The sequence below is a fragment of the Manis pentadactyla genome, chromosome 10, assembly GCF_030020395.1.
Source record: "Manis pentadactyla isolate mManPen7 chromosome 10, mManPen7.hap1, whole genome shotgun sequence".
NCBI classification, from domain to species: domain Eukaryota; kingdom Metazoa; phylum Chordata; class Mammalia; order Pholidota; family Manidae; genus Manis; species Manis pentadactyla.
The window spans coordinates 9,806,755-9,832,391 of record NC_080028.1 but is presented as its reverse complement, the minus strand read 5'-3'; the positions used below and the strand labels follow the sequence as shown (position 1 = coordinate 9,832,391).

At 57.4% G+C, this 25,637-nt stretch overlaps 2 protein-coding genes across 6 annotated transcripts; one reads left to right on the top strand and one right to left on the bottom strand.

Annotated features, from left to right (window-relative positions):
- Nucleotides 1-670: 670 nt before the first annotated feature.
- PICK1 (protein interacting with PRKCA 1) lies at nucleotides 671-17,854 on the top strand. 5 transcript variants are annotated; one of them, XM_036891010.2, is made up of 13 exons: nucleotides 671-926; nucleotides 1,235-1,332; nucleotides 2,431-2,542; nucleotides 7,187-7,315; nucleotides 9,390-9,456; nucleotides 10,632-10,721; nucleotides 13,071-13,124; nucleotides 13,582-13,644; nucleotides 14,322-14,497; nucleotides 14,892-14,984; nucleotides 15,819-15,869; nucleotides 16,456-16,600; nucleotides 17,062-17,854. In XM_036891010.2, the coding sequence occupies exons 2-13, from the start codon at nucleotides 1,292-1,294 to the stop codon at nucleotides 17,334-17,336; spliced, it is 1,296 nt and encodes a 431-aa protein (XP_036746905.2). In that variant the 5' UTR covers nucleotides 671-926; nucleotides 1,235-1,291; the 3' UTR covers nucleotides 17,337-17,854. The 5 variants fall into 5 exon arrangements, with proteins under 5 accessions (XP_036746905.2, XP_036746904.2, XP_036746903.2 ...); XM_036891009.2 differs by having other exon boundaries at nucleotides 671-1,134; XM_036891008.2 differs by having other exon boundaries at nucleotides 672-1,076.
- A 1,886-nt stretch (nucleotides 17,855-19,740) lies between these two features.
- Nucleotides 19,741-25,596, bottom strand: SLC16A8 (solute carrier family 16 member 8). Its single transcript, XM_057486376.1, has 4 exons — nucleotides 25,148-25,596; nucleotides 23,287-24,601; nucleotides 22,286-23,110; nucleotides 19,741-20,257 (listed from the first exon to the last, which is right to left on the bottom strand). The coding sequence occupies exons 2-4, from the start codon at nucleotides 23,381-23,383 to the stop codon at nucleotides 19,935-19,937; spliced, it is 1,245 nt and encodes a 414-aa protein (XP_057342359.1). The 5' UTR covers nucleotides 23,384-24,601; nucleotides 25,148-25,596; the 3' UTR covers nucleotides 19,741-19,934.
- Between the last annotated feature and the right edge of the window lie 41 nt (nucleotides 25,597-25,637).

Sequence of the window (25,637 nt, the reverse complement as noted above, 5' to 3'; positions counted from 1 at the left end):
GAGAATTCACCCCCTTTACACAATAGCAGCGCCAGCAAAAGTTGGCGGGGAAATGAGATTCATACTCCTCAGTAGGCAAGAGCAATGATGGCATTTCCTGAGCCTCGGGTACATGGGGGCTGTGACCCTCAGTGGGACCCCAGGGGAGCTGCTCCTCAGAACTATGGGAAGAGATAGGGTGTAAGGATTCTTTCACCAAATACCATACAAAGCGTCCGCCTCAATACTCTTAGTTTGCATATGCGTAAACGGAAGGGAAGGTCATTTTTTCCCAGTTTGTCGCGAATAGAGCCACTGAACACAAGTGTGCAAGCGTTCAAGGGCACTGGACTAGACGGCAGGAATCTCGGGGTTAAGATCTGGATCTTATACCAACTATGGGTGGCTCTGGACAAAATCCCTTCTGCTCTCTGGCACCTAGTTCCTGGTCTGCAAAACTGGGATTAAGCTGGCATCTCGAAGGTCCTTTCAGCTCATATACTGACATTCTAATAGAGGTATCACAGCACCCTAGATTCTGGTAATGAGAATGCGAAAGGGTCTGTAGTCCACTGAACTTCGCTGGAGGTCTCCCCGCCCATTGATGCTTTCGTTGCCATGGCAACCGCCCTGCCGGCGTGGTCCCCGGCGACCCGCTGAGGAAGCTGGGAAGTACCCTGCCCTTACTAAGATGGCGGCGCCCACAGGCCCCGGGGCGGGGTTGAGTACTGTCGGTCTGTCCAGACCTTTCCTCCGTTTCCTCTTTTTCATGTTAATGGCGAGCTTTCGTCAATGTTTGTTCTCTTTCCTGGTTCTGGTAGCCCCGAGGACCAGGGAAGGAAGGGTTGCCTGCAGAGATTGGGGAAAATAGCCCGGGGGAAGGCGGGACTTCCGTGTCCTTCCGGAAGCGACGTAATAGTGGCGGCCTCCGACAGGTGGAACGGCAGGTGGGTTCAGGTGTCAGCTTATCCCGCACCGGCTGTGAGACTGACGCTTCCGGTGAGGGACAGAGGCAGCTTTCAAGGGCCTGGAGATCCGTGGTGCGGCCTTTGGCATCCGAGCCCACCGCCCTGGCCTGGAATTCTCCCCTGTACCTAGTAAGAAACACCTGTTCCACCGAACCTCAGCCCGGGGACCTCCCCCACGATCCAGAGGGTAAGGGGAGGGCCCGGCTCTCCCAGATCGCCGCGGTTGGGGGTGGCTTCTAGGCACCTTGGTTTCCTGAGCGCTACTCTCCTTTCTTTCCCGGATCCAGTTCCCTGTCCCCCTGCCGGGTTGGGCAGTGAGCCAGCCCACCTCAACTCTCAGAACCATGTTTGCAGACTTGGATTATGACATCGAGGAGGATAAACTGTGAGTATTCCCACCCCCCCCCCCCAAGTCCCAGGAGTGCACGAGCCCCAGGTCCCCAAGATCTCTGGACTTGCCAGTTCCACAGACACTTCCCTGCAGGGATTAGATTTTGTACTGTAGCAGAATGGACCCTGCCCTTCCAGGAGCTCACTCTCTGTAGGGGGCTGTGGACACATTACCAGATAAGTACAAGTCCGGACCATAGAGATGCTGATGGAGAATGGCCTGGCTACAAGGAGAGCACAGCAGATGGAGCAGTGCCTCTGATGGGGTGTTCGGGGAAGGCTTCACAGAGGCGGCAGTTAGCCAGGTTTTGAAGGTGAATAGGAATATCATACACACACCTTCCTCCCCAGTAGAGATGAGCAGTGGGATAGATTGCAGAATTGACTTTACTGGATATATCCTCCATCAGAGCAAGGACTGGGCCCAATGTCTTTCTGTGTCCTCAACACTAAGTATGGTGTTTGACATCAGTAGAGTGTTAGTGGATGTTACTGAATGAATAAGTGAATTATTGAGGATATTTACCACAAAACACAAATAAGTGCTGTTTTATAGTGAATACTGAGATTTGAGTAAAGCAGCTGAGAAATGGGGGATATGGATAGTTTAGCAGGTGAAGGCTTCCTGGAGGAGGTGGCCATAATGTTCCATATGTGTTTGAAAAGGTGAAAAGGACAGTCTGACTCAAATCTCAGAGGCAGCATGAAGGAAAGGGAAGGGGGTGCCTGCTCCGGGCTGAGTTGGTGTTAAGTGCCTTCCGTGTACTTTCTTACAGGAACATTAATAAAGTAGCCATTTTTATCCATACCATTTTATGGATGAAGAAACTGAGATGCAAGAGAGTGACTTATTCAAGTGCCACAGCTAATAAATGGCAGAGCTGGGATTCGATCCCACAGCTGCCATGACTCCAAGAGCTGTGTACACTCTAGCACAAAATGCTGTCTTTGTGGCCAAGTGAGGAAATCTTGTGCAGAGAAAAGGCTATGCAACATTTGGAGCCTTTTGGGGGTTTTGGAGGGCCTGTCCCTTCCTCATCCCCTCCAGTTTCCTTCCTCCAGGAGATTCAGACTCATGTGCTTCTCTTTCTAGTGGAATCCCTACTGTGCCTGGGAAGGTGACCCTGCAGAAGGATGCTCAGAACCTGATCGGGATCAGCATTGGCGGAGGGGCCCAGTACTGCCCCTGCCTCTATATTGTCCAGGTACTGGGTGCTGTAGAGGTGGGGGTGAGGTCCTGGAAGGGGCGAACCTCCTCCCTACTTGGGCATGACAAAGGCAGGTCCACGTCTCTATTCTGCAGAGCTTGCTGCTTCTCCTTCTTGAGGTCTGACCTCCTCACAGAGGCCTTTCTGACCAGCCCCTCTCAACAGGTCTGCCCATGTTTTTTCTCTGTCATTTCTGTCTTTTTCTTCTCAGCACTTGCCACTATAGTCCTGGGTTTGCTCAGTAATTGTTCTATATGTAGCTGCTTTTCCAGAATCTCTGGACTATGAAGGCAGGATCCCAGTTTGCTTTTTCCCTGCAGTCACCTCCTGGTACAGTGCCTAGTATAGAGTGGACCCTCAATGGAAAGGTCTTAATGAGTAGTGAAACTGTCAGCCTTGGATACTAGCACAGTGAAGGGTAGGGGAAAGGCTAGAAGACTACGAAATCATACTGGCCTGAGTTCACCTGTAAGCCCCGCTGCTTATCAGCAAGTTACTTGACCTCTCTGGGCCTCAGTCTCCTCACCTAGAGAGTGAGGGTGGAAAATAGGTAGGGATGGGGTTGATGTGAAGATCAGACAAGAGGACTTATTGTGAGGCCAGGCACTGAATAAGCACCCACTAAGTGGGAGCTGTTGTAGTTTCTATGGTGTTTGTTCACTTTCCCAGATGATCTGCCAGTGTGAACAATTTTGTGGTCCTTGCAGAAGAAGCTGTCCTGGCGATACTCTGTCAGCGGTGACTTAGGATTGGAGACAGTTTTTTCTTTACTTTGTGGCTGGTCAGAGTCAGTGATCCTTCCACAGCTTTGGAAGGAAGCTTCCCACCTCAGAAATAAACCTGACTTGGATTCTACCCCGTTCTAACCTGTGCAGCTAAGTAGCTTGGTAGTACATGGGAAATGCATTCTCTCTGAGGACCATGCAAAGGAGACCCTTCTAGGCCTTGAAGAGATTCCTGGAATTAGTCTTGCCTACTCAGGATGCAGCCTTCACGAGCGGTTTGGCCTCCAACCCAGGAGGTGTGAGAGACCTCACCCAGGCCTGGCGTCCTTGCCATGTGCCTGCTCAGTCTCTCCTACCACCTTCCTCTGTTCCGGAGTAAGGTTTGTTTAAAATGAACCATGATTATAAAATAATAGATTTTTAAACATTTGTGTTTTTATCAAAGACTAGCTGATTTGCTTTGAACAACAATACTGAAGGCCTGTCAAGTCATAGCGATCCTCTGCTGTACCTCCTCTCACCGTGCTCCCCGACCCACCCCCTTGGCAGCAGCACCCCCACTTTCCACCCTTTGAGCTGTTTCTTCAGGTGTGAGCTTCCATTTTTCTCACTAAGATGCTTAATCCTATTATTTCTCAATCTGTCCCTTGTAAATCTCTGTTCACTTTTCCCAGCCCAGTAGGTGAGAATTCAGCATTCAGCTCTCTTCCAAAACCTCTCTGCTCTTCTCACCGCATCTCCCAACATAGCTATTTTGCCAGGTTTGGCTAAATCAGTATCAGTGCCACAGATTCTTTGTTCAGGAATTATTTTCTGAGGGCCTGGCCAGGCTCTGTTGTAGGCACCAGGGAACAAGGATGTGAAGAAAACAAAGACCCTGCCCTCACAGAGCTCTCGTTCTAGAACAGTTAACATGCTGTTTTACATACAGAGCTTAACTGTGATGGTTCTTTAAAAAAAAAAAATGTTTGTATTGTGGTGGAATTCATACAAGAAAATTAATAGTTTTGGAGTGGACGGCGCAGTGGCATTTAAGTGCATTCACTAAATGCGACCACCTCCTCTCTGCAGTGTCAGAACTTCTCATCACCCAGAAGAGTATCCCATGCCTTTCAAGTAATCACTCCTCATTCCCCTTCCCCTCTTCCCTGGCTTCCACTTACCTGGCTCTGTGAGTTTTTGTCTATTCTGGATATTTCATATGAAAGGAATCCAACATGTCACCTTTGGTGTCTCTCTTCCTCCACTTAACATGTTTTTGAAGTTCATTCAAGTTGTGGCATGTTTCAACACTTCATTCTTTTTTAGGGAGGCATAATATCCCATCGTGTGTATATTCCCCTAGTTGTTTATCCATTCATTTGTTGATAGGCATTTGGGTTGTTTGCCCCTCTTGACTATTATGAATAAAGCTGCTGTGAACATTCATGTATAGTCTGTGTGGATATATGCTTTCATTTCTTTTCTGTATATACCTGGAATGGAATTGCTGGTCGAATGGTAACTGTATGTTTAACTTTTTGAGGAATCTGTTTCTTTTCTTAACTCAATCTTTACTTCTTTTTTTTTTAAAGTAGTTTCTTGTTTCTTTCCCCCCTGGTTTGCATTTTCCTTGTACTTTCAGTACCATTTTCCTTTGTCAAATATATCCTGTGATCTTCCTGTGCCCCCCTGTAGTTTTTCCTTATTGAGCCTCCTCCCCGCCCCCTGTTGGATTCCCGCATCTCCAGGATCCCTCTTGCTTGGCTTACTTCGCCATCTTGGTGGAGCACATCCTCCTGTAGCTTTCTGAGAAAGGCTGCATAGGAGCTAAATTTTTTGAGACCTTGTGTCTCTTGAAAATGCCATTATTCTGTCTTTTTTGTTGTTGTTATTCTCATATTCCTTTCAATTGACATTTGGGATTCAAATTCAAGATCAAATTCAGGAATGAATGGCAAATTTGAAAGTAATTTTCACTTAGAAATTGGAATTATGTTTTGTCATCAGCATTGTTGTTATGTCTGATGGTGCCATGCTTCCTTGTGATCCTTGTAATATATTGTGTTCTTGACCTGTCAAGACTCAGGAACTTCTTTTTGTCTCTGGCATTCTGAAATGTCATGATGATGGCTCCTGGCACAGCCTTTTTCTGTCTATTGTGCTAGAGCCTCAGAGGTCAGGTTCACTGGGGACCCCACGTCTTTCTCTTCTGTGAAAACCTCAGTATTATCACTTTGATGATACCCTGTTCTCCATGTTTTCTGTGCCCCCTTGTGGAGCAACTATTGATTAAATATTAGGCTTCCTGACTTGATCTTCTAGGATTCTTTTTTTTTTCTGATTGTCCATCTCCTTTTCACTTTCCTCTGCTTGGTTTCCATCTTGGCATTTTTTCATTTCGATTATATTTTGCATTGCTAAGAGATCTTATTAACAAATCCTTTTATATCCTCCTTCTCTTGTTATCTAATCACTGTGAAGGTGTAAATTATGGTTTTCTTTTTGTTTTTACATTGTCTCTGCTTTATTTCTGTTTCCTGTGGTTCCTTTTATCTGTTTAAGTGTTTTGGTGTTTCTCACATAGGATACTTTTCTCAAGTGCTCAGTATTCCTGCCTGTCATTCCTTTTTTGTGTGAGCCTCACTGTCATGTGCAGTTTGTGTCAGCGGCTGCGTTTCCTTGCAGGGCGCCCAGGCATCAGAAGAGCAGTGGGGGGAGCTTACCAGTGTCCACATAGCGAGGCCTTTCCTGTGGAGCCATTCAGATCAGGGTCCCCATCTCCTGAGGGGAAGGCAGGAAGCCTGACTGCTGGCATTCTGGGGTGAAGGGCTCTGGGACTCATGCTTCGTGTGTGAATGTCTTGTAGTCCCTTCAGTTCAGCACCGCTCTCCCACTTCCTCGGTCCCTAGGAGTGGGGGAACTTCTCTGGGGAATAAGCCTCGTCTTCCTCCTGGAAGGGGCAGTGGAGGGCTGGGTGGGCAGGGAGGGAGCCTGGAGTCGGGCCCGTCCCCCCTTGCCCTCCACCCAGCCATGGCTGTCCCCAGAGGACCGTTCCCTGCCCTGCTGGCAGTTTCTAGCAAAGATTAGATCTCTTTCATTAGCCCCACCCTGGATGCCCACTGTTCTGTCTTCCATACACAGACATCTTTCTTGGTCTCCTTTACCATTAAAAATAAATTTTTTAAAATGTGGTTCTGGAAGGTAGCAGAAAGAAATATTCATCTTAATTATATCATTTTCTTATAATATATTTGTGAAACATCACAAAATGTTCTTTTTACCTGCTTTATGTAGAAAATTTAGAAACAATATGTTATAGAAAGAAGACAGGCTTAGATAACCACTACTAAGAATTTTGATGTCTCCCCACTGTGCTTTATTTTGGGATACAGTTTTTGTATTCTTGTGTCCAGCTCTGTACATACTTAGGCAGCCTGCTTCCCCCATGCCTGAGTGCCACTCACATAGCTGTCCAGTGACTCACATAGCCCATGAGTGCAGACTCCGCTGAAGGGGTCACGTTGGGAAAAGGCGCATCCTTACACGGTGGGGTCCTTACTCTTTGGAGACTGAGATGAGGTGCAGATAAGGACACGCGGTGCCTGGGGGCTCAAGGCAGCTCAGAGCATCATTGTTGGAAACCCTATTAAAGAAAGAACTCTGGGGGAGCACTCCGCTGGGGATGTAAGGTTTGCTGTATTTGGTATCAGAATAGGAGAGTCATCAGTATGCATTTCCCTTCCGTCCTCCCAAGAACGTGGCGTCAGTCCCTCTGCTTGGGCGCTTTCTCCCCTCCCGCTTCTGTAGCACCTCCAGAGGGTGGAGACCAAGGCAGAGCAGGGCAGTGGGTGGGTGGAGAGGATGACTGTCTCCCGCCCACTTTCCTCTCTGCTGCCCCTCCCCTCCCCTGCCCGCCCTCCTTGTACCCCCACAGGTATTTGACAACACTCCGGCCGCCCTGGATGGCACTGTGGCGGCTGGCGACGAGATCACCGGGGTCAATGGCAGATCAATCAAAGGAAAAACTAAGGTGGAGGTGGCCAAGATGATTCAGGAGGTGAAGGTGAGGCTGCAGGAATGGGGACCCAGAGGTGGCCACTTCTGATCTCCCATCTGCCACACGCCTCAGCAGCCCTCTCACCGCTCCTCGGCCTGGCACCGGGCTCTGGGGCTCACTCAGCCCCCATCAGTTTCTCCCACGCTCGTTCAGTAACTCCCGCTCTGCTCCAGGAGTCATGCTGGGCCTTGGCCAGAGTGGCCGCAGGGCCACAAGGTCCTTGTCACTGAGTTTGCAGGGCCGCCGCCAGATCTGGACCCATGCCCAGGGTGAGCCAGTGTGTCCCGTCAGGGCGGCAGCTGCAGCGGGAAGTCTGAGGGGACCCCGTCTGGCTCAGCAGACACCCACTAACTGTCAGCTGGGCCATGCCGGGCCTGGGAGGGACTGAGAGGGAAGGAGGAGCCCTCCCCGCCCAGTCCCTATAGGAACTTCCGGTCCAGTGGGTCTTCTGAGCTCACAGACCCCAGGACCCCTTCTGGGCCCTGGGGCAGCTCCCAGTCTCACTGCTGGTCTGTGCTCCATAGACTAGAGTCACAGGTTACCCGCCAACCCAGCTACTCCAGGCCAAGGCCTCTCCTGCAGAGCCCCTTCCTCCCGGAAGCGCAGGCAGCCTCCAGGCCACCTAGGCCACTCATGGAAGCAAGCATGGAGCCTTTTGCCATTTCCTAGACATTTTGGTGCAAGTAACTTGGGAAACCAAAATAGTGAAGGGGTGCAAAGCCATGGGTTGATGGAGTCCAGGTGTAGATTGAACTTGGCCAAGTGTTTTAGTTCCCTTACTCATTCAAACCTGTCCTCACTGCCCTGCGTGCCTAAGGACCCTACGGCCCCCTGTTCTGACCTTAGCCCAGGGCCAGCAGCTTCTCCATCTTCTCCCTTTATTCTTCTGTTCTGCTCCACCTGGCCTGGTTTTGCTGTCCAGGCCTTACCTGCTGGGCAGAGGGGCTCCTGGAAAGCAGGAGCATGGTGCTGCATCTGGTGGGACCCTCTGGGTCTCCTTCCTCATCCCCTCACCGTCTCTGCTCATCAGAACCCTCCTCGTCCTCTGAGGCTTGTCTCAAACCAGCCCCTCACATTGCCCCTGAGGATAAGAGCTCTTCACCACGTATACACAGCCCTGACAGCAGCACAGGGGCCTCCCCGGCTCCCAGGCAGGGAACTGCGTCCCCATTCACTGGCGCCAGAGGGAGGAAGGGATCTGCCCGTGGTCACACTGACGGACCAGAACCCAGGTCTGACTCCCGCTGCCGTGCTGCCTCTACCCGTCAGCTGCCCTCGCTGGCAGTCCCCGCCGACCCCCCGCCGCCCCCTGTGCTGCCGCCTGAAGCCTCCCATCCACCCTGACACTGGCTGCATCAGGTCATTTTAGTTTTCCTTCAGGGCTCAATTTTGAAATCCAGGGCTGCATTTGAATGGATTTTGTCCCAGGTTCAAGGGTCTTAGGATTGCAAGGACGAGAATGACTGGAAGCCTCATGTGGTCAGGGATGGCTTCTCTGGAGAAACTGGCACCTCTTTTCCAGTTGCTAGAATGCAACTTGTGTAATTCCCTGATTTGCATCAGCCTTGCTTGCTGGCCTTGGACCCTGGGGCTGGGCTGTCCTGCACTTGGGTCCTTAGCATCTGAGCACCAGGCACAGAGAAAGTAAGGCGCTCAGACATGTTCGTTGGGTGAATGGAGGGATTCCTAGGGACGGGGAGGATTTGTATGTGGGGGCAAATGATGTAGCAAAGGTGTGGAGTGTGGCGTGGCATGGGGCAGGTCAGAGGCACCAGATCTGGCTGGAGCAGAGGCCATCGGAGGCCACCAGGCTGTGAGCCCTGACAGCAGGGACCATGTCTGCTCTTGTCCCTGCTGATTCCCCAGGGCCTGGCACATGGTGGAGGAGGGACCTAGGAGCAGTCCAGTCACAGTGCAAGGCCCTGTCACAGCCCTCGGTCTGGTAGGGCTGGATTCACAGTTGCCCTGGTCCCTTTCCGGGGCTCCAAAGCCTCTCATGAGCTGGGCAAACAGGCTCCTCAGGGAAGAGGCTTGGGGTCCAGGGGCCTCCATCACAGTCCTACCTGTCCTGCTTTTCCAGGGGGAGGTGACTATCCACTACAACAAGCTGCAGGCGGACCCCAGGCAGGGCATGTCCCTGGACATCGGTAAGCTGGGCCGGAGCAGTGGTGTCTAGCAGCCCCACAGGCCCCTGGCCCCTGTCCTGCCTCTTCAGGGCAATGTTTCAGTAGTTTCACGACTTTGGTCTCTGACTTTTCTGACCAAGCAAATCCAAAAGGCCTGGGAGGACCCAGGGGTGCTCTCCCTGTGGCTGCCCCCAGCAACCGATCCTTGGTTTCTCACTGCCCTGTGCTTCGCCCCCTCCCTCCGCTGCCTTCTCTGGTGCTGCCCTAGGGTTGTCCTTGGCAGGCCGAGTACCCAGCTTACCACAGCCCAGCCCCACACCCTTCCGAAGGGAGGGTGGTCCAGTGCTGGCCTGCCCCTAGTGGGTCCTGGCCTCTTCCTCCACCCACCCATTCCCAGGAAGGCTTGAGATCTGAACTAGACCTCAGGCGTTGGGCAGAAGGTCACAGGCCATCCCTTCTGGGACTTTCTGTTCTAAGACAAGTTGCCTCCTGCTAAGGGACTGGGTCTTGGTTCTGCAGAAACGTCAAGACTCAGGGGCTGGACGGTAGCTTTGTGGTCCTGTGGACCAGCCACCTTGTTGCAGGGCCAAGGCCGGAGACCCAGAGAAGGCTGTGTCCCCTCCCCTGGGTGAATGTGCACCCAGATCTTGTGGCTCTGGAGCCCAGCCCCCTTTGCTTGCACCTCAGGGATGGAGCCACCTTCTGGTCTTTAAGGAAAGAGCCAAGGGCAGATCGGACCTGTCCTGGAGGTTCTTCCTGTAAAGCCCTTTGGTCCCATCCTGGCCCCTTCCTGGGACTAGGTGTGTGCGTGTACAGTAACTGGGTCTGGGGTCCAAGGTCGGTTGTGACGATGGTGTCTCCCCCCAGATAGGGAAGGGAGGAGGAGAGGCTCTCCCCGGTTTGCCTGTCAGCCAGTGTTGAGCCTGGGGTAACTGGCCCCTGGGTGGTAGCCAGTAGCCACTTGGAGAACCAGTCCCTTGGCTAAACCCTCACATACTTACCTCTTCACAGGCTCCTGACACCTCCTTCGGTTAGAGAGTGAGCAGGACAGGGGGCTCAGGACTCCCGGGGGACACCCCCACACAAACCCCAGTTCAGTCCCTCTTGCCCCTGCTGTTGCCCCCAGTGGGTCGTGGTGAGGCTGGGGCCGGGATGGCCACTCCCCCTCACTGAGTCCCTTTCCCACCTGGTCCCAGTGCTGAAGAAGGTAAAGCATCGACTGGTAGAGAACATGAGTTCGGGGACTGCAGACGCCCTGGGCCTGAGCCGGGCCATCCTGTGCAATGGTGAGTGCCCTCCTCCCTGCCGGTTCGCCCCAGGGGACCCGGGCTCGGGCTTCCAGGGGAGGGGCACCCTGGCTGCCACCAAGCCAATGTAGCCCTGCTGGCCTGGGCCTGGCCCCTCCCTGTGGGGCCCAGAGTCACCGTATCCTCGGCCCTGGAGGCCTCTGTAGCTCCCAGAGAGTTCAGCAGAGGTCAGCTGAGAAATCCTGCAGCCAGGGTCCCCTCACCCCCAGGCCCCTCTATGAATTCCCGTTACTGCGGCCACCATGCTTTGAGATGAAATTAGTCCTTGTTGTGTTTTCCCCCCAAACCTTGCCAACACCGATGAGGAGACAGACTCACGTTAGGGAGGCGCCTCTTCCTGGCTCACTGAGCTGGGGCTTGGCTGCTGCCGCCGGCTGCCCTTGCATAGCCAGGCCTCAGCCCCGCGCTGTTCCTGGATGCCGCGGGCGCTCCTCACTGCGGGCACCAGCTTGGTCTTTGCTCCCGCACCGCCCTCCTCCAGGAGGTGGCGCTGCTGCCCCGTCTCAGCTGTTAGTGCCCTAGGCTGTGGCCGCCTGGGGCGGGGGAAAGCCGGAGGGGTGCGCCCACGCCCGCTCCCCCCGTAGCCAGTGATCACAGCCCTGCTCTTGCCGACACCCTTGGGTTTATAAATAGCTGCAGCTCTGCGGTGTATGTGTGGGGACTTGACATAAATTCCTATATAAATGGTAGGCTCAGCTGGGCGTACTGGGCTTGATTGGCTGGGACACGGGGGTGAGGACTGAGCTGGTTCCAAACGGTGTACAAAAGTGGTGCCTGCTATTTTTGGCCTCTTGGTGTCTATAAATCCCTGTTACTGTAGTTACCATGCATTGAGATGAAATTAGAACTAGTTGTGTTTTTCTCTCCAAACCTTGCAATTTCCCTAGCCTTAAATAGGGTTTCTAAAATTAAAGCTGTCATGATGTCCCATGACCCAGCTAAAAACAACAGCATGGTGCTTACGTGGCTCCTTCCCTGCCAGGCTGGCCGGGTGCCAAGGCTCTGGCAAGCCAGGGCCGGGAGGCCAGCCGGTGGCCAAAGCCTCCCAGAGACCTTCAGGTGCTCCCGCCCATCCTCCAAGCCGGAGCCTTCCTCCCTGCCAGCCTGACACACAGCCACCTCTCCACCCAAAGAAAGGCCCAGACTGGGCTTCTGCTACTCCCCCCAGCCCTGCTCAGAGGAGCCCAGGGGGTAGAGAGCGTCCAGGCTGTGCGCCTTAGGCAAGTTGCTTTACCTCTCTGTGCCTGTGTTCTCTATAAAATGAGGGAAGTAGCCCCTGCCCCAAAGGCTCACGTGGCTCAAGGGCTGAGCTGTGTGCAGGGAGCCTCAACTGGTCCTGGCTTACAGGGGGTAACTCAGGAAGGCCAGGCCCTGCCCTGGGGGGAGGCCGGGCAAGGACGCCTCTCACCCGGAGCCCCTGCCCTTCGGTTGCTGTGGTGCTCTCAGTGGGGAGGTGGGTGCCTGCCTTGTGCTCCCGTGGGGGGGGGGTGCCCACTGCTGCAGGAGCGCTCAGTGAGCCCTCGGCCCTCACTGCCTGGCCCTTAGCTGTTCTGATGGCTCCCCACCCACCCTCCCCCCCAAATCTGGGGTGCTGGCCCCATCCCCGGCAGTCCATCCACACCCACTCTGAGCTCTTGAGGTACAGCTGCCCCCACCCCTCGCCTTGCAGCCCCACTGTCACCGCCAGCCCTGTCCTGGCTACTGTCCCCTGCTGCACTGTAAGCCTCGACACGATGAGGCCCTCCCCTATACTGTCATTCCTGGGCCTAACACGGGGTCCAGTGCACAGCAGGCGCTTGGTAACAGCTGTTAAGCAACCGAAGATGATCACCAAGGCCAGTGTGAGGTCCTCCTTAAAGCCCCTCCTGAAATTTCCCAAAGTGTTCCCTCTCTGAGCCCCCGTGCTTGCGCCCGCTTGGGGCGGGGCTGCGCCGAACCTGCCCTAGGGTTACTGTCGCCACGTCCCCTCTCCTCGCCTCTGCCTGCTGGCCGCGAGGTGCCACCCACAGGTTGGGCGCCAGGGAGGGCCCAGCCATTTCCCACTTGCCACCTTTCTGCCCCGTCCAGGTGCCGAGCCTGCCGTGGTGCAGGGGCTTAGCTCCGGAGCACCCCGGGGACAGTCCTGCCCGTCCACCGCTTCTCGGCTGTGCTGGGCGGTTTACAAAACCCTCTGAGCCCAGCCGACCCTGCAGTGCCAAATCCCCCTCCTAGGGCCCCGTTCTATGCCCTTCGTTGTTCTGCCCCGGGGCCGCCTTTCCCCTTCCACCTGACCTGTGCCACCCCTGGCTTGCTGAGACCGACTGACCCGCTTTCCTCTGATCCCCATAGACGGGCTTGTCAAGAGGCTTGAGGAGCTGGAGCGGACTGCGGAGCTGTATAAAGGTGGGCAGGGCACCTCTGCTGGCAGCCCCGTGGTGGGCGGGGGTGCCCCAGAAAGTGCCAGGAAGAGCTTCAGAGCCCTGCGCTGAAGATGGTGACAATGGGGAGCAGGAATGCCAGTGTACGAAATTCTAGGACCATGGCCGTTAAGAATTCTTGATGAAAAGTCTTAACACATACCTTTTCTGATTATAAGATACAGATCCATAAAAATTCAAATAATAGCACATGTAAATGTAGTGGGAGTGCCCTGTTCACCTTCTGCCCCTGCGAAGTCCTGCCTCCCCAGTCTGATGGGGCTCCGCACAGCCAGGGCCGGCGCCGGGGCTGAGCCTTCAGCCCTGGTCCCTAGTGGGAAGGGTCAGTGAACCCAGGAACAGGGAGGACTCAGGGGTGGGGGGTGGGGGTGGAGGCCCCCACCATATCCCCACCCCCCGCCTTGGCTGGCTATCCCCCACAGGGATGACAGAACACACCAAGAACCTCCTCCGGGCCTTTTATGAGCTGTCACAGACGCACCGGGGTAAGAGCACCCCCAAACCTGCTCTGTGACCCTGGGAAATCCCTCCCCTGCTCAGCTCAGCATCTCAGTACAGAGAGGATGTACCTGAGCTCCTCCCTGGAGGTTCTCGCACCTGTGCCCAGTGGCTGTCCTCTGGCCAGGCTGGGGCTGGGCATTGTCTAGATGCTGGGATACAGCAATAATGGGGGCCAGTGGGGTGCATATGGGCCAGCAAGTGTCTGGGGGCACAGTCACTCCTCTGGGCTCTGTCTAATCCGCATCACCCCTTAGAGTATGTAAGGCCCTTACTTATTCATGGTCCTATTTCCTACAAGTCCCTTAGTTGGGCAAGGCAGCTACAGTTACTCCCACTTTACAGTTGGGAAAATGAAGCCCAAAGAAAATGGTTATACATGCCAGTGAGACCCTGGCATCCAGCTTCCTAGACCAGTGCCCTGCCCTTAGGCATCGCCACCTCGTCCCTCTTGGCCCAGCCTTGCCCAGTAGTCCGGTCACTCTGGGGAAGGAGGGCCGGCTCCCTTGAGTGTAGACAGACCCAGCTCGTTCAGGTGCAGACCCAGCTTCCTTGGGCGTGTAGACCCTCCTCTCGGGATGGAGCCTTCAAACAGACCCTGGCCTCCAGCTTGCTGCCCTCCCCGCCCGCTTCTCCCCAACAAATCCCTGGCTTCTCTGTAAAGAGGCCAAGCAGGGGCAGCCTTCAGAGCAGACTTGTCATGCAGCCTTTGGGGACGTGTTCTCCGTGATTGGGGTACGGGAGCCCCAGCCAGCGGCAAGCGAGGCTTTTGTGAAGTTTGCCGACGCCCACCGCAGCATTGAGAAGTTTGGCATCCGACTGCTGAAAACCATCAAGCCGGTAGGTCGCACCCAGCTGTGTGTGTCAACACGTGTGGGTAGAGGGGGCAGTGTGGATTGCAGAAAGCGTCCCGTACTGGAGTTGCAACGCCTAGACGCAGGCTCTGGCGTGGTCACCTCCACGGCTGACTGTGGGCAAGTTGCTCTGCCGCCTCGGCCTCAGCGCTGATCTCCAGGCTGGTTTCTGGCCCTGGCTTCACCCTCAGTCCCAGCCTGCCCTTGGCCTGGCCTACCTTCTTATCCTTGAAAGGGACGGACCGTTTGGAAGCACCCTTTGGCTCTGACACCTGAGTCCTTTAGAAGGAGTGACACATTAGTTCCATTCTCTGTCACCTTGGCCAGCCTAACTCCCAACGTGTGGGGGCCTAAGCATCCACTGCATCCTGCCCTTCCAGATGCTGACGGACCTGAACACATACCTCAACAAAGCCATCCCCGACACTCGCCTCACCATCAAGAAGTACCTGGATGTGAAGTTCGAGTACCTGGTGAGTGGTGTCCAGCCTCTGGGGAGGGGTGGGTCTGGCTGCTGGGGTAAGAGCCCACCTGGAGACCTGTCCTTCCTCAGTCAGCCACGCAATGGTGAGCAGGTAAGGCCAGACCTCTGTCATGCCTGATTGGGACCAGGGCCTTGGGGTGGTGCTGGGCAGTCAGGCAGCACCGTGGGCCCTTCCCTGACTGCTCAGAGACGCCTCTGTGGGGCTGGTGGCCTGGGGTGCACAGAGCCCTTACTCTGACCCCTTGGGATTTTTTTGGTTACTTTTAACATTGAATTAGACTAGGTTAGTGGTGATAAAGTGGGTGCCAAGGGATGGTAATGAATTTTGTGTTTAAATAATAATTCTATGATCAAAGGAATTTAGGAAAAACACTCCACTAAGCAAGCCAAAGTTCCTGCAGGATTTCTCAGAGCCTTTGATAGGCCTGTGTGCACTGAGTCCTCAGGGGCCTTCCCAAGCTCTTTTGACCATGGAACCTTTTTTTCTCAGAGCATCTCTTGGGACTTGAGTTTGGTAACTGCTGGGCTGTTTCTCATGCCCTTCTTGTCCTCCCAGATGGGCCCCCTCTCCTGCCTGCTGTCACCCCATCCTGGGCCTCCCTGAGCAAGGGCCAGTCTGAGGTGCCAGCCTACCCCTGACACATCTCAGCTTACCCCAGCTGAGGGCATGCAGGATCCAGGAGGCCTGGCATGGTTCTTCCTCTGGGTGGCTTAGGGGTACAGTATGGCATGGGGGAAGCTGGGCACATCCGGGTGTCCGTCAAGGAGCTGTGGCCTTCCAGGAGCTGCAGCCACTCTGAAAGCCTGCCTTGCTGTCCCACAGTCATACTGCCTGAAGGTGAAGGAGATGGACGACGAGGAGTACAGCTGCATCGTGAGTGTCGCTGGGAGTGAGGGGCCGTGACGCAGGGCGCACGGGCCTTCCCCTGTCTGCCCTCTGAACCCCAAGAAGGGCTGGCCAGCCCAGGAGACATAGGGGGGCTCGGCCAGGCTCTAGTTTCTGGAGATTTGTGGCTCTCCACCTGCAGCTCTGCCCCTCTGGGCCTTGGAGTGCCGGCCAGCTTGCTGTGGGACGGCTCGTAAGCCGGCCCAGACCACTGGCGCCCTCAGCCCCGCCAGACTCCGGGTAGCTCTTGCAGGGAAAAACTGACTTTCCTCAGTCCAAAGAGGAATATTTTATTTTTAATGCTTTTAATCGTTTTTTAAGTCAGGACCCATCACATGACTAATTATTCATTTATTTAATGGGGGGTTTGTTGGTTTCTTCCACAACGTGGTTAGTAAGTACTCCAGCAATCGCTGGCATCTCAGAGGTGAGGCATTTGGAAAGGGCCTTGTGCTGCAGGGCTGTGAGCTGGTGGGTGGGCTGCAGCCTTCCTGCCCCTGTCCCCGTCTGTGCCTGTGCAGGCTGCCCTGAGCAGGACCCACCCAGGTCCCTGACGTGCTCCTCCCTGCCCCAGGCCCTAGGGGAGCCCCTGTACCGCGTGAGCACAGGCAACTATGAGTACCGCCTGATCCTGCGCTGCCGCCAGGAGGCCCGCGCCCGCTTCTCCCAGATGCGCAAGGACGTGCTGGAGAAGATGGAGCTGCTGGACCAGAAGCATGGTGAGGGCTGTAGGTGGGCACCGGGGCCGAGGCCTCGCCCTACCTCAGTTGGTCTCTACCACTTCCTCACTATGATGGGCTGAGTACCAGCTTCTCCCATTGCAGAACTGTGGCCCAGAGTAAAGGACTTCGCGGAGGTCCCAGGGCCAGGCCATGGGTCAGACCCCAGGTGGGAAGCCCTGGCAGCACACCCACCTTCCCAGAGCCTGGCCTGGGTGTGATGGTCCGGGCCTGGGGGTTCCCTGGGGCTGTCTACAATCCACCACCCTGGCGCTCCCCGAATGAGGAGCTGGGAGTCCTGGGGTCTGTGCAGGGCCAGGCAGCCCCGCCTTGCCCCATCCCGGGGCATGAGAGCTCAGCGGAGTGCGCGATGGGAAGCCCCAGGGAGGGAGGCGGGCCTGGAGGGTCTTCATGTGCAGGTAGCCGCGCCCACTCTGCCTGCCTGCCGCCCTCCTCCCCAGTCCAGGACATCGTGTTCCAGCTGCAGCGCTTCGTGTCCACCATGTCCAAGTACTACAATGACTGCTACGTGGTGCTGCGCGACGCTGATGTCTTCCCCATCGAAGTGGACCTGGCCCACACCACGCTGGCCTATGGCGTCAGCCAGGATGAGTTCACTGATGGGGAGGATGAGGAGGATGAAGATGATGAGGACACGGCGGCCAGGGAGCCGTCCAGGGATGTGCAAGGGGCTGCTGGTTCCCTGAACAAGGGTGGAAGCTGGTGTGACTCCTGAGTGCCCCTCGGGGTGTGGATCTGGGGGGTAGGGCGAGTGGGAGGCAGACAGCATGGGGGTGGGGACGGGCCGCCGCACCGCAGGGTGGCGCATAAAGGCCTGCTGGCTTGGGGCGCCTGTTTCCCTGCTCCTCTGTCCTAGCGCAGCCCCGGAAGGCACCGAGGCCCTGACGTGGGACTTGGACGTCGGCCTCTCCATCCTCTTTCCCCACCTTCCCAGCCAGATGGAGAGCTTGGCGCCTGACCCTGCCTTAGGAAGGGAAGAGGGTTTGGAGGTGGCAAGTCCAGGACCCGCCGTAGGCACCCCACTAGCCTTACCTGGAGCCTGCCGGGAGTCGGGGGCCAGGTGTTCAGCTGAGGTTGGGGCCATCGTCTCGTGTACAGCCTCCCCCTGGGCCGGCCCCTCCCCAGTCCACTCTCACCTCGGCGGCCTTTATTTATTTTATTCCCTCAGCTCAGCCACTCGCCTAGGGAAGGGCTGGGCACGGGGCCTGTTGAATAAACGTAAACCCAGCTGGAGCCAGGCTCTTTGCAGTGGCCTCAGACCCTCCTCACCCCTCGCTGCCCCCTCTTCTGCCTCCATCAGGAGGGAGGGCGGGCAGCAAGATGCAGAGACATTCCCTGCACTTGCCTCCACTTGTCCCTCACAGCAGCTCTGGATCTACACTGTCGTCTGTCCCCATTCGCAGATGGGAAACAGCTTGCGCAAGGCTGCATGGTGTACAGTGGCAGAGTGGGATTTGGACTTCACCTGTCATGTCCAGAAGACTCCATGTTTCTCTTCCTCTGGGCCTGTCTGCTTTGTGGAGCCTTTTATGTCCCCCCTCATCTTTGATCCCCCAGTGTTGCAGGCCTGTATTTGGGGAAGGGCAGGACAGACACTGGGTCCCAAGCACCCAGGCCCCAGATTGAGGAATGTTGAGGGTGCCCCGGCCACTCCAGGTGCGCTGTCCTGCCACGACCGTGGGGAGAAGCCAAGGGGTGTAGCTGCACCAGTATTCCCAGTCTTTGCAAAGTGGAGGAAATGGGGTGACCATATGTCGTGCTTCACCTGGGCAGCCCCAGTCCACACCTGAGATCCCAGTATATGGTTATCGATAGTGGCCCTTTTCACTCTCAAAATGCCTGTTTGGACAATGAATTGAACTGTCATCCTGAGGATGAGAAAGGCACAGGAGGGTGTAAGGGGTGAGCAGCGTCAGGCCGCACCACCTCCGAAGGAGCAGCCGGCATGGAGGCCACGGGCACAGGTGGGCCAGCAGCCTGGATTGCAGTCTCAGTCTCTGGGACCCTGGGCTACTTTCTAACCTCACCGTGCCTCAGTTTCCCTTCTTGTGAGTGTGGTTAAAGTGATCTCTCCCTTCTTGGATTGTTACGAGGATGAGAGGAGTTAACTTTCATAAAGGGCTAGAACAGTCAGTGCCTGGCACGGAGTCAGCCCTTTATGAGTGTTAAATAAAATGTAGTCACTCTCTGCTGGCCCAGGGAACGGCAGCAGCGGTGTAAGCCAGACACCTGCCAGCTTCCCCACACCTTCCTGGGTTCCAGATGGGAAATGAGACCAGCAGGGACACTGGTGGTGGGCTTTCCTGAGGAGTGTGGCCGCACGGAGTGGGTCCCAGTGGGAAAGCTGCCTCCTTCATGGCGGCCTGGTCTCTGCCCTGACGAATTGGAGGGAGGGAGCTGAAGAATGTGGTTGTCAGACTTCTGGGACAAGAAAAACTACTTGGAGGGAACAGGTCCCCAAGTCTCCCCAGCGGGGGTGAGACCTTGAGCTCCCTGCACTTTAATCAAGTGCAAGAGAGGAGATGTCCCTGGGACTCCCAGAGAGAGGTAGGTGCCGGGGTCGGTGAACGGCCAGGCTGCACACAGCCACGGTGGTGTCCGTAGGACGTGTCTGAGCAAAGGCCCTGGGACAGCAGAGTCTCTCCTATAGACAGAGGAGACCCAGAACTGCGCTGAGAGGGGGTCCAGCTTAGTGGGTCCCCTCAGAAGGCAGCAGGACTGGCGCCAGCCCCACACTCCCGACGTGCCCCAGGATGGGGTGGTTTACCATCTCCCTCCAGTGTGTGGAGACCCAGGCTTGGCCAGGGTTCAACCCCAGCCTACAATGCTGGGGTCTGTGCTCCTCGGCTGTTGGGGGACCCTGAGCAGCAGGTGCTGCCAGCAAAGGCTTCAACACAGCTCTGAGCGGGGCTGGGGTTGGCAGGAGCCCAAGTCTGGGGGCACCGTCTGCACCGTTCCTCCGTCTCTGCTGCTTCCTCCTCCAACACCTGTTGGGCGGGAGGGCCCTGGGGAGAGCCTCTCACACTTCTGCCTACCGCACGCACCCCAGGTAGCAGCCAGAGGCACAGTGAAGGTGCAGGAACAGAAACCATTTCCAGCTTAGCTTTATGAATTTACTCTCACAGAGATCCAGACCCCGTCTACACACAGCAGCTTTCCTGAGTGAGGCCAGGGCCTGGCCATGGCGCACTGGGCCAATGAGGCAGGGAGCTGCCCTCCTGGGCCCAGAGGCTGATAACCCCAGGGCAGCCTGCAGTGTGCCAGGCCCTCTTGGGGCAGCCAGGGCTTTGGGGAGGGAAGCCCCGTCCCTGGGTCACTGGCCACCCTGCCCAGGGCCCTCGCACTGCATAGAGTCTGGGCGCAGCTGTGCCTCTGCCTCCACCTCGCGCTCCGCAGGCTCAGCCTCAGGGCTTGGCTCCTCCAGAAACTCAAGGCTGCCAGGCTCCTCGGTGCTGGCGGGCAAGGCCTCGGCATCCACTTTGGCCTCCGCGTCCTCGGTGCCCGTGCTGGGTGGGGCATCCTGAGAGCGGTGCAGGCAGCATGTGGCCACAGCCATGAAGACCCCAGCCAGGGCCACCTCAGAGCCGGCCAGGTAGAAGATGATCTCATAGTTCTTCAGTGTGTCCACCAGGCGGCCTGGGGCAGGGGCGGGGGAGGTAAGAGCCTGCAGAAGACCCCGCACTTCACCCCCCCAACCTCGGATGAAGGGCAGTGCCCTACATTTGGTGGGGCCCACGGGTGATACTAGTCTCACTTTACAGTTGCAAAACCCCACACAGGGCCTGCCATTTGAGACCTTAAAAATGTCGCTTCACCTCCCTGGACCTCAGTTTCTTAAGTGATAAGGGCCCTTGGGTGAGGCAGTATTTTACAGTTCACAGGTACCCCTTGGACCCTCCAGATCAAACCCCACCCCTGCCCTGTGACTTGGCCAGCTGGGGAGTGGAGAGGGGGCACAGGCTCAGCCCCACTCTCCTGAGGGCTCCCGACTCCTGCTGTTTCCACCTAAGCCCTGGTCTACAGGGTACTGGTTCCGCTCTCCCAGGGCCCCTCAGACCTCGTCTTGCCCCTCCCAGGAGGCCCTGGTGCCACAGATGGAGCTGTCATTAGCACCAGCTGGGGGCAGGGCTTGTGGGTTGCTAACTCCTGTTCCCTTCTGTTATTTTCCAAGTTTTCTATCCCAGGCACTTTCATACTCAGGAAAATCTTTTAATTGCAAATATTTTCCCCAAAAGTGTGATTCCTCTGTGGGTTCCCCCTTTTTCGGGGGCACCTTATGGCTGTCCACACCAGACTATGACCCCTGGTCTGCGTCCCTGTGGCCTCAGCCCCCCTGATGTCCCCCAAGCCGGCTGTCCACTGAGCCCCCATGAGCAGTGCTCCCAGACTTGCCTTCCTGGTTCCTGCCCAGCCAGTCCTGTCCCTGTCCCTGTCCCTCTCATACTCACCCTATGTGCCATCTCTGCCTATTAGATCCACCCGTAGGTGCACTGAGAAAATGAAAGAGGAATCCCTGAGCCTCTGGGAGGGCTGGTTCTGTGGTTTTGGTGGTGGGCTCAGAGGCCACCCTCACACCGGATTGGGGGCTTTGCCATTCCCACCGGGTCAGGTGAGATGACAAAGCTTGCTGAGGGCACTCGGCCAAGCCCTGGAAGGATGGGCCACCCTCCCCATCTCAGCTGCAGCCTGGACCCCGAAAAGATGGCCTCCTTGTCAATGTTCCATCCCAAAGCCCGACCTCAGCTCGCTGCTGCTCACAGGAGGCCCCATGCTGTTTCAGGGCTGACCCAACAACCCAGGAAGACCCTCATGTCCCCACCCCCAGCTTTCTGATTCCTTCCTCTTCACTACAGAGGAAAACTGTCCCCCAAATGCCTGCTGTGCCCTCCCCTGGGGGGTCCCGCCAAGCCGGCAGGGTTGCCTTAATGCCAGCCCCTGCAGGAAGTTCTCCCCGACCCCCCTCAGCATGGCGATTTCCTAAGAGAGCCGATGAACGTGGAGCGCCCAGGAGGCGGCGTGCACAGGGGTAGGCCCAGACCTGTCCCTGGACAGCAGCAGCCTCACTGAGCGTGGGCAGGGCCTGGCTACAGTCCTCTGGGCAGATGAGGGTGGGAGCTACCCCTGGACCCCAGCATGACCACCTCACAGGCACACTGAGTACTGCCACTTTACTCTTGTTCCCAGGACTGGTTCCCCAAACACACTGCCCCTATCCTAGTCACCCTTAAAGGCTGGAAACACTAAAGCGCTCAGATGCGTTGTTCCAAAGGTATGGGCCTCTAGCACTGGGCACAGTTCTGCTCTAATTCTGGGGCTTACAACTATGGGGCCTCTGTGCCTCAGTTCCCCCGTCTGCAGGAAGAGAACAGGCATCTGGGCTTCACAGCAAGTTGCCTTTGTGCCAGTTGCTGGAGATGACCCACTGCAGCACCAGCTACCAACACTGGTTTCTTCCTGGCACCTTTCCATGTTTCTCTGTCACCACCCAGAGCGGGTGGTAATGCCTTGGAGGACTTAATTGGCCATGGGAAGGGGGCCCACCCCACCAGACTGTCTCTGCCCAGGAGTCCCTTCCCCTCATCCCTGAAGTTCCATCTGGGACAGGGAGGGGGCTTCCCTCAAACTTGGGGGCACTAAGCTGTTAGCCCCTCCTTTGGGGCGCACCGGCAGAGGGTGGTCCGATGAGCACAGCCACGGCTTCAATGAGCAGCACCAGGCCCAGTGCACTGGGGAAGCGGTGCGCACCCACGGTCGCCATGAGCACCTCGAACTGCAACGCGCCCACCATGCCGTAGGAGAGGCCAAAGGCGACGCAGAAGGCGACTAGGGCGCTGTAGGAGCGCGCGTGAGCGCTGCTCAGGTCCGTGAGCCCGTTGGCCATCAGGGCCAGGCTGAAGAGGTAGGCGACGTGGGGTCGCAAGGGCGCCAGGCCGGCCAGAGCGCCACACGCCGGCCGCGCCACGATGTCTATGAAGCCCACGATGGACAGCAGGAAGGCGGCGTCGGCATCAGGCACTCCGGAGTCCTTGGCGTAGTTCACCAAAAGGATGGCGGGAACGAAGAGCCCGAGCGCCATCAGGAATTTGGTGACAGCGTACACGGCGAAGGCACGGTCGGCGCACACGGCCACGTCCAGCAGGCGCCGCCGGCGGGTCTGGCAGCCAGGGGGCGCCGCGCGCAGGCGCAGCTCGGTGCCATCCGGCTCCCCAGGACCGTCGCCCGCGCTGTCACCGCGCGGCCACCGGCCGGGCCCGGGGGGCGGCCGCATGACGGCGCCGCACGCGCAGCAGTGCAGCAGGAGGCCGCCGAGCAGCAGGAAGCCGCCGCGCCAGCCGAAGCTCTCGAGCAGCTGCTGGCCGAGCGGCGACAGCGCCGACAAGAACACGGGGCTGCCCGCCGCCGCCAGCCCGTTAGCCAGAGGCCGCCGCCGCTCGAAGTACAGCCCCAGCATGATAAGCGACGGCTGGAAATTGAGGGCCAGGCCCAGGCCTGCGGGCGAGGGGCGCTGTACTGGGCTGCCCAAGGGCGCCGCGGACCCCAGGGAACTAAGCCGAGGGACTTCAAGGACCGCCCCTCTTGGGGAAACTGAGGACAGAAGGTCTTGCAGCAGGACTCCCGACTCCCACGCCACCCCCGCAGGGCAGGAGGGCGGTGGGCACCCTCACCAGTGAGCACCCCAGCGGTCAGGTAGAGCTCCAGGAGGCTGGTGGCAAAGGATGCAAGGACCATGCCCGCCGAGGCCAACAGTCCACCCACCAGCATGACGGGGCGACAGCCAAAGCGAGTCACGAGGATGCTGGACACCGGGCCTGTGGGCAGGGCAGGGTCACGACACGGCCTGGGCCGGTCATCTCTCCTGTGGACACTCCAGGCTTTGCACCTTCCAGCCCGGGAAGACGGATCAAAGGGCAAAGGTCACGTTGGCTCAGAGAAGGCAGTGTCTGGCCAAGGTCACAAAGTTTGGCTGAGACCGACCAAAGGAGACAGCACCCTGAGGGGGACACGGGGGAGGGACCCGTCCTGGGCCAGAGCGCCCACCCCCAGACCAAAGCCGAAGGGGCAGACCCCACTCCTGTTTGATCTTCACTGCGGGAACCACCGTTTGATCTGCTTTCCTCACCAGGCCCCGCACCCCGCACTCTGCTTGGCCAGAGGAACTCCAGCAGCTCCGCGCCCCTCACAGGTGATGAGGGCTTCCGGGAGCGGTAATCTTACTCCGACGTCAGTGCCCCACCCGTAACCGGCGGCTGCAGGACTTGGGGCAAGAATGGAGGGGCCCTGCCGGCTGGCCAAGCCTGCCGGGTCACCGCCTGGGTGCAGCTCCACCTGTGACCGCTGCCGCCCTCCTGCCCTCTCCACCAGCGCTTCCACAGCCCCCCGCGATGCTCAGGGGCTCCCCTGGTCCCTGATGGACCCGCCGCCCTGGGCCTGGGGAGACGCGGAGGGATCCGCCAGGGGGCGCTGACCGGTGCCGTAGAGCATGGCGAGCATGATGGAGGACACCCAGGCCGTGTCGCTGTAGCCCGCACCGAAGTCGCGCATAAGCGCGCGGAAGAAGACGCTCACAGCCTTGGGGAAGCCGTAGGCGAAGCCGGTGACCACGAAGCAGGCGCCCAGCACCGTCCAACCCCAGCCGCCGTCTGGGGGGCCCTCGCCCCGCCTGGGGCCGCCAGCGCCCATCGCCGCTGCCTCTGCTGGGGGAAGCGGGGCAAGAAGGAGCGGCCAGGGTCTGTAGCTCAGGCCAGAAAGGGGGATGGAGACCCAGCGTGGGGAAACTGAGGCACGGAGCTACCCACCGTGAACCCTACTCAGGAAATGGAGCCAGGGGGGGAAACTGAGGCAGGACCTCACCGTCTCCCGCCAAATTTCCCCTCCTCCAAGAGGTGTGTGGAGGATGAAGGGAGAATAATAGAGTCGTTCCCACCTGAGTCTTGGCTTCAGGAAGACGCCCTCTGGAGGGCACTCCTTGCCCCTCAGGACCTAGTGGTGGCAGGAGAGGGGTCGCAGGTGAGTGGGAGAGCCAGGCAGCCCGTGAGTGCCGCGGTGTGCACGGGCCTGCCAGGGTGCCTGATGTGCGCGTGTGAGGGTCTTAGACAAAGGGACCAACACAGTGTGTAGTTGTGGCAGGGGAGACAGGTGACAGCTGCAAAACGGATGGGGTTTATTTCCCCTGTGATGTATTCCTAGTCTTTCTCAATGATCAGGAATGACTATTGTCATTAGAACATTATGGGGGAATAAAAACCCAAGCACTTTATAACAATGTTAGCCTTGTCTCAGAAGCTAAGGGAGCCGAGTTCCAATTCATCCCAGCCTAGCCAAGGATTTGCTCTGTGGCTTGTGAAGTTCGCCTCCCCTTGCTGAGCCTCAGTTTTCCCACCTGTAAGGTGGTAACTGATCTCCCTAGGCCAGCCAGGAATCTTGGTGGGGGCACTGGGAGAGAGAGGAGAGAGACCTTCTGCTTTCCAAACCTCTAGCAGCCCCTCAACCCCTCCACAAGCAGAAAATGACTCTCAAGTGTCTCACCCTCCTGAAGCTCCAGCCAGGGGTTCACAGAGCAGCCCCAAGTGCCCCAAAGCAGATGAGGGTGGGCCCCACAGGCAAGATGGTCCAGCCCCCAGCCATGGCAGGAGCCTCCTTCCCTGCTGCAGCTCCCCCAAGCCTGGGTTCTCCCTCCCGGCAACAGGCAATGCGAGGGCCCCATTGATTGCTTGGACTCTGCCCCTCCCCAACCAGCACCAGGTTCCGGCTTTTCCTGCCTGTCTCTGCCAGGGATGCAGCCATTTTGAGGACTGGGACAAGAGGTGGTCCCTGGAGGCCCTCGCCCCACACTCACCTGAACTGTCCGGTGGGTTTGGGCGCCCGTCTCACATCTCCTGAGGCCTGCAGGGAGGGGCTGCCCACAGGCTCCCCTGTGAAGCCCGGCCTGATGGGGGTGTGCGGCGAAAGTCCCCCAGGCCTGCTTGCAGGTCAGCTGCCGGCTCCCCCAGGGCCCCCCAGGCCTAGGGCTTAGTGT

Coding starts and splice junctions, on each gene's coding strand:
- SLC16A8 (XM_057486376.1), bottom strand. CDS start 23,383: ATGCTGGTGGGTGGACTGTTGGCCTCGGCGGGCATGGTCCTTGCATCC. Junction 23,111..23,286: donor GACCGCTGGGGTGCTCACTG/GTGAGGGTGCCC, acceptor CCTCGCCCGCAG/GCCTGGGCCTGGCCCTCAAT. Junction 20,258..22,285: donor CATCGGACCACCCTCTGCCG/GTGCGCCCCAAA, acceptor CCCCTGCCCCAG/GCCGCCTGGTGGACACACTG.
- PICK1 (XM_036891010.2), top strand. CDS start 1,292: ATGTTTGCAGACTTGGATTATGACATCGAGGAGGATAAACT. Junction 13,125..13,581: donor GACTGCGGAGCTGTATAAAG/GTGGGCAGGGCA, acceptor TATCCCCCACAG/GGATGACAGAACACACCAAG. Junction 15,870..16,455: donor ACGAGGAGTACAGCTGCATC/GTGAGTGTCGCT, acceptor TCCCTGCCCCAG/GCCCTAGGGGAGCCCCTGTA.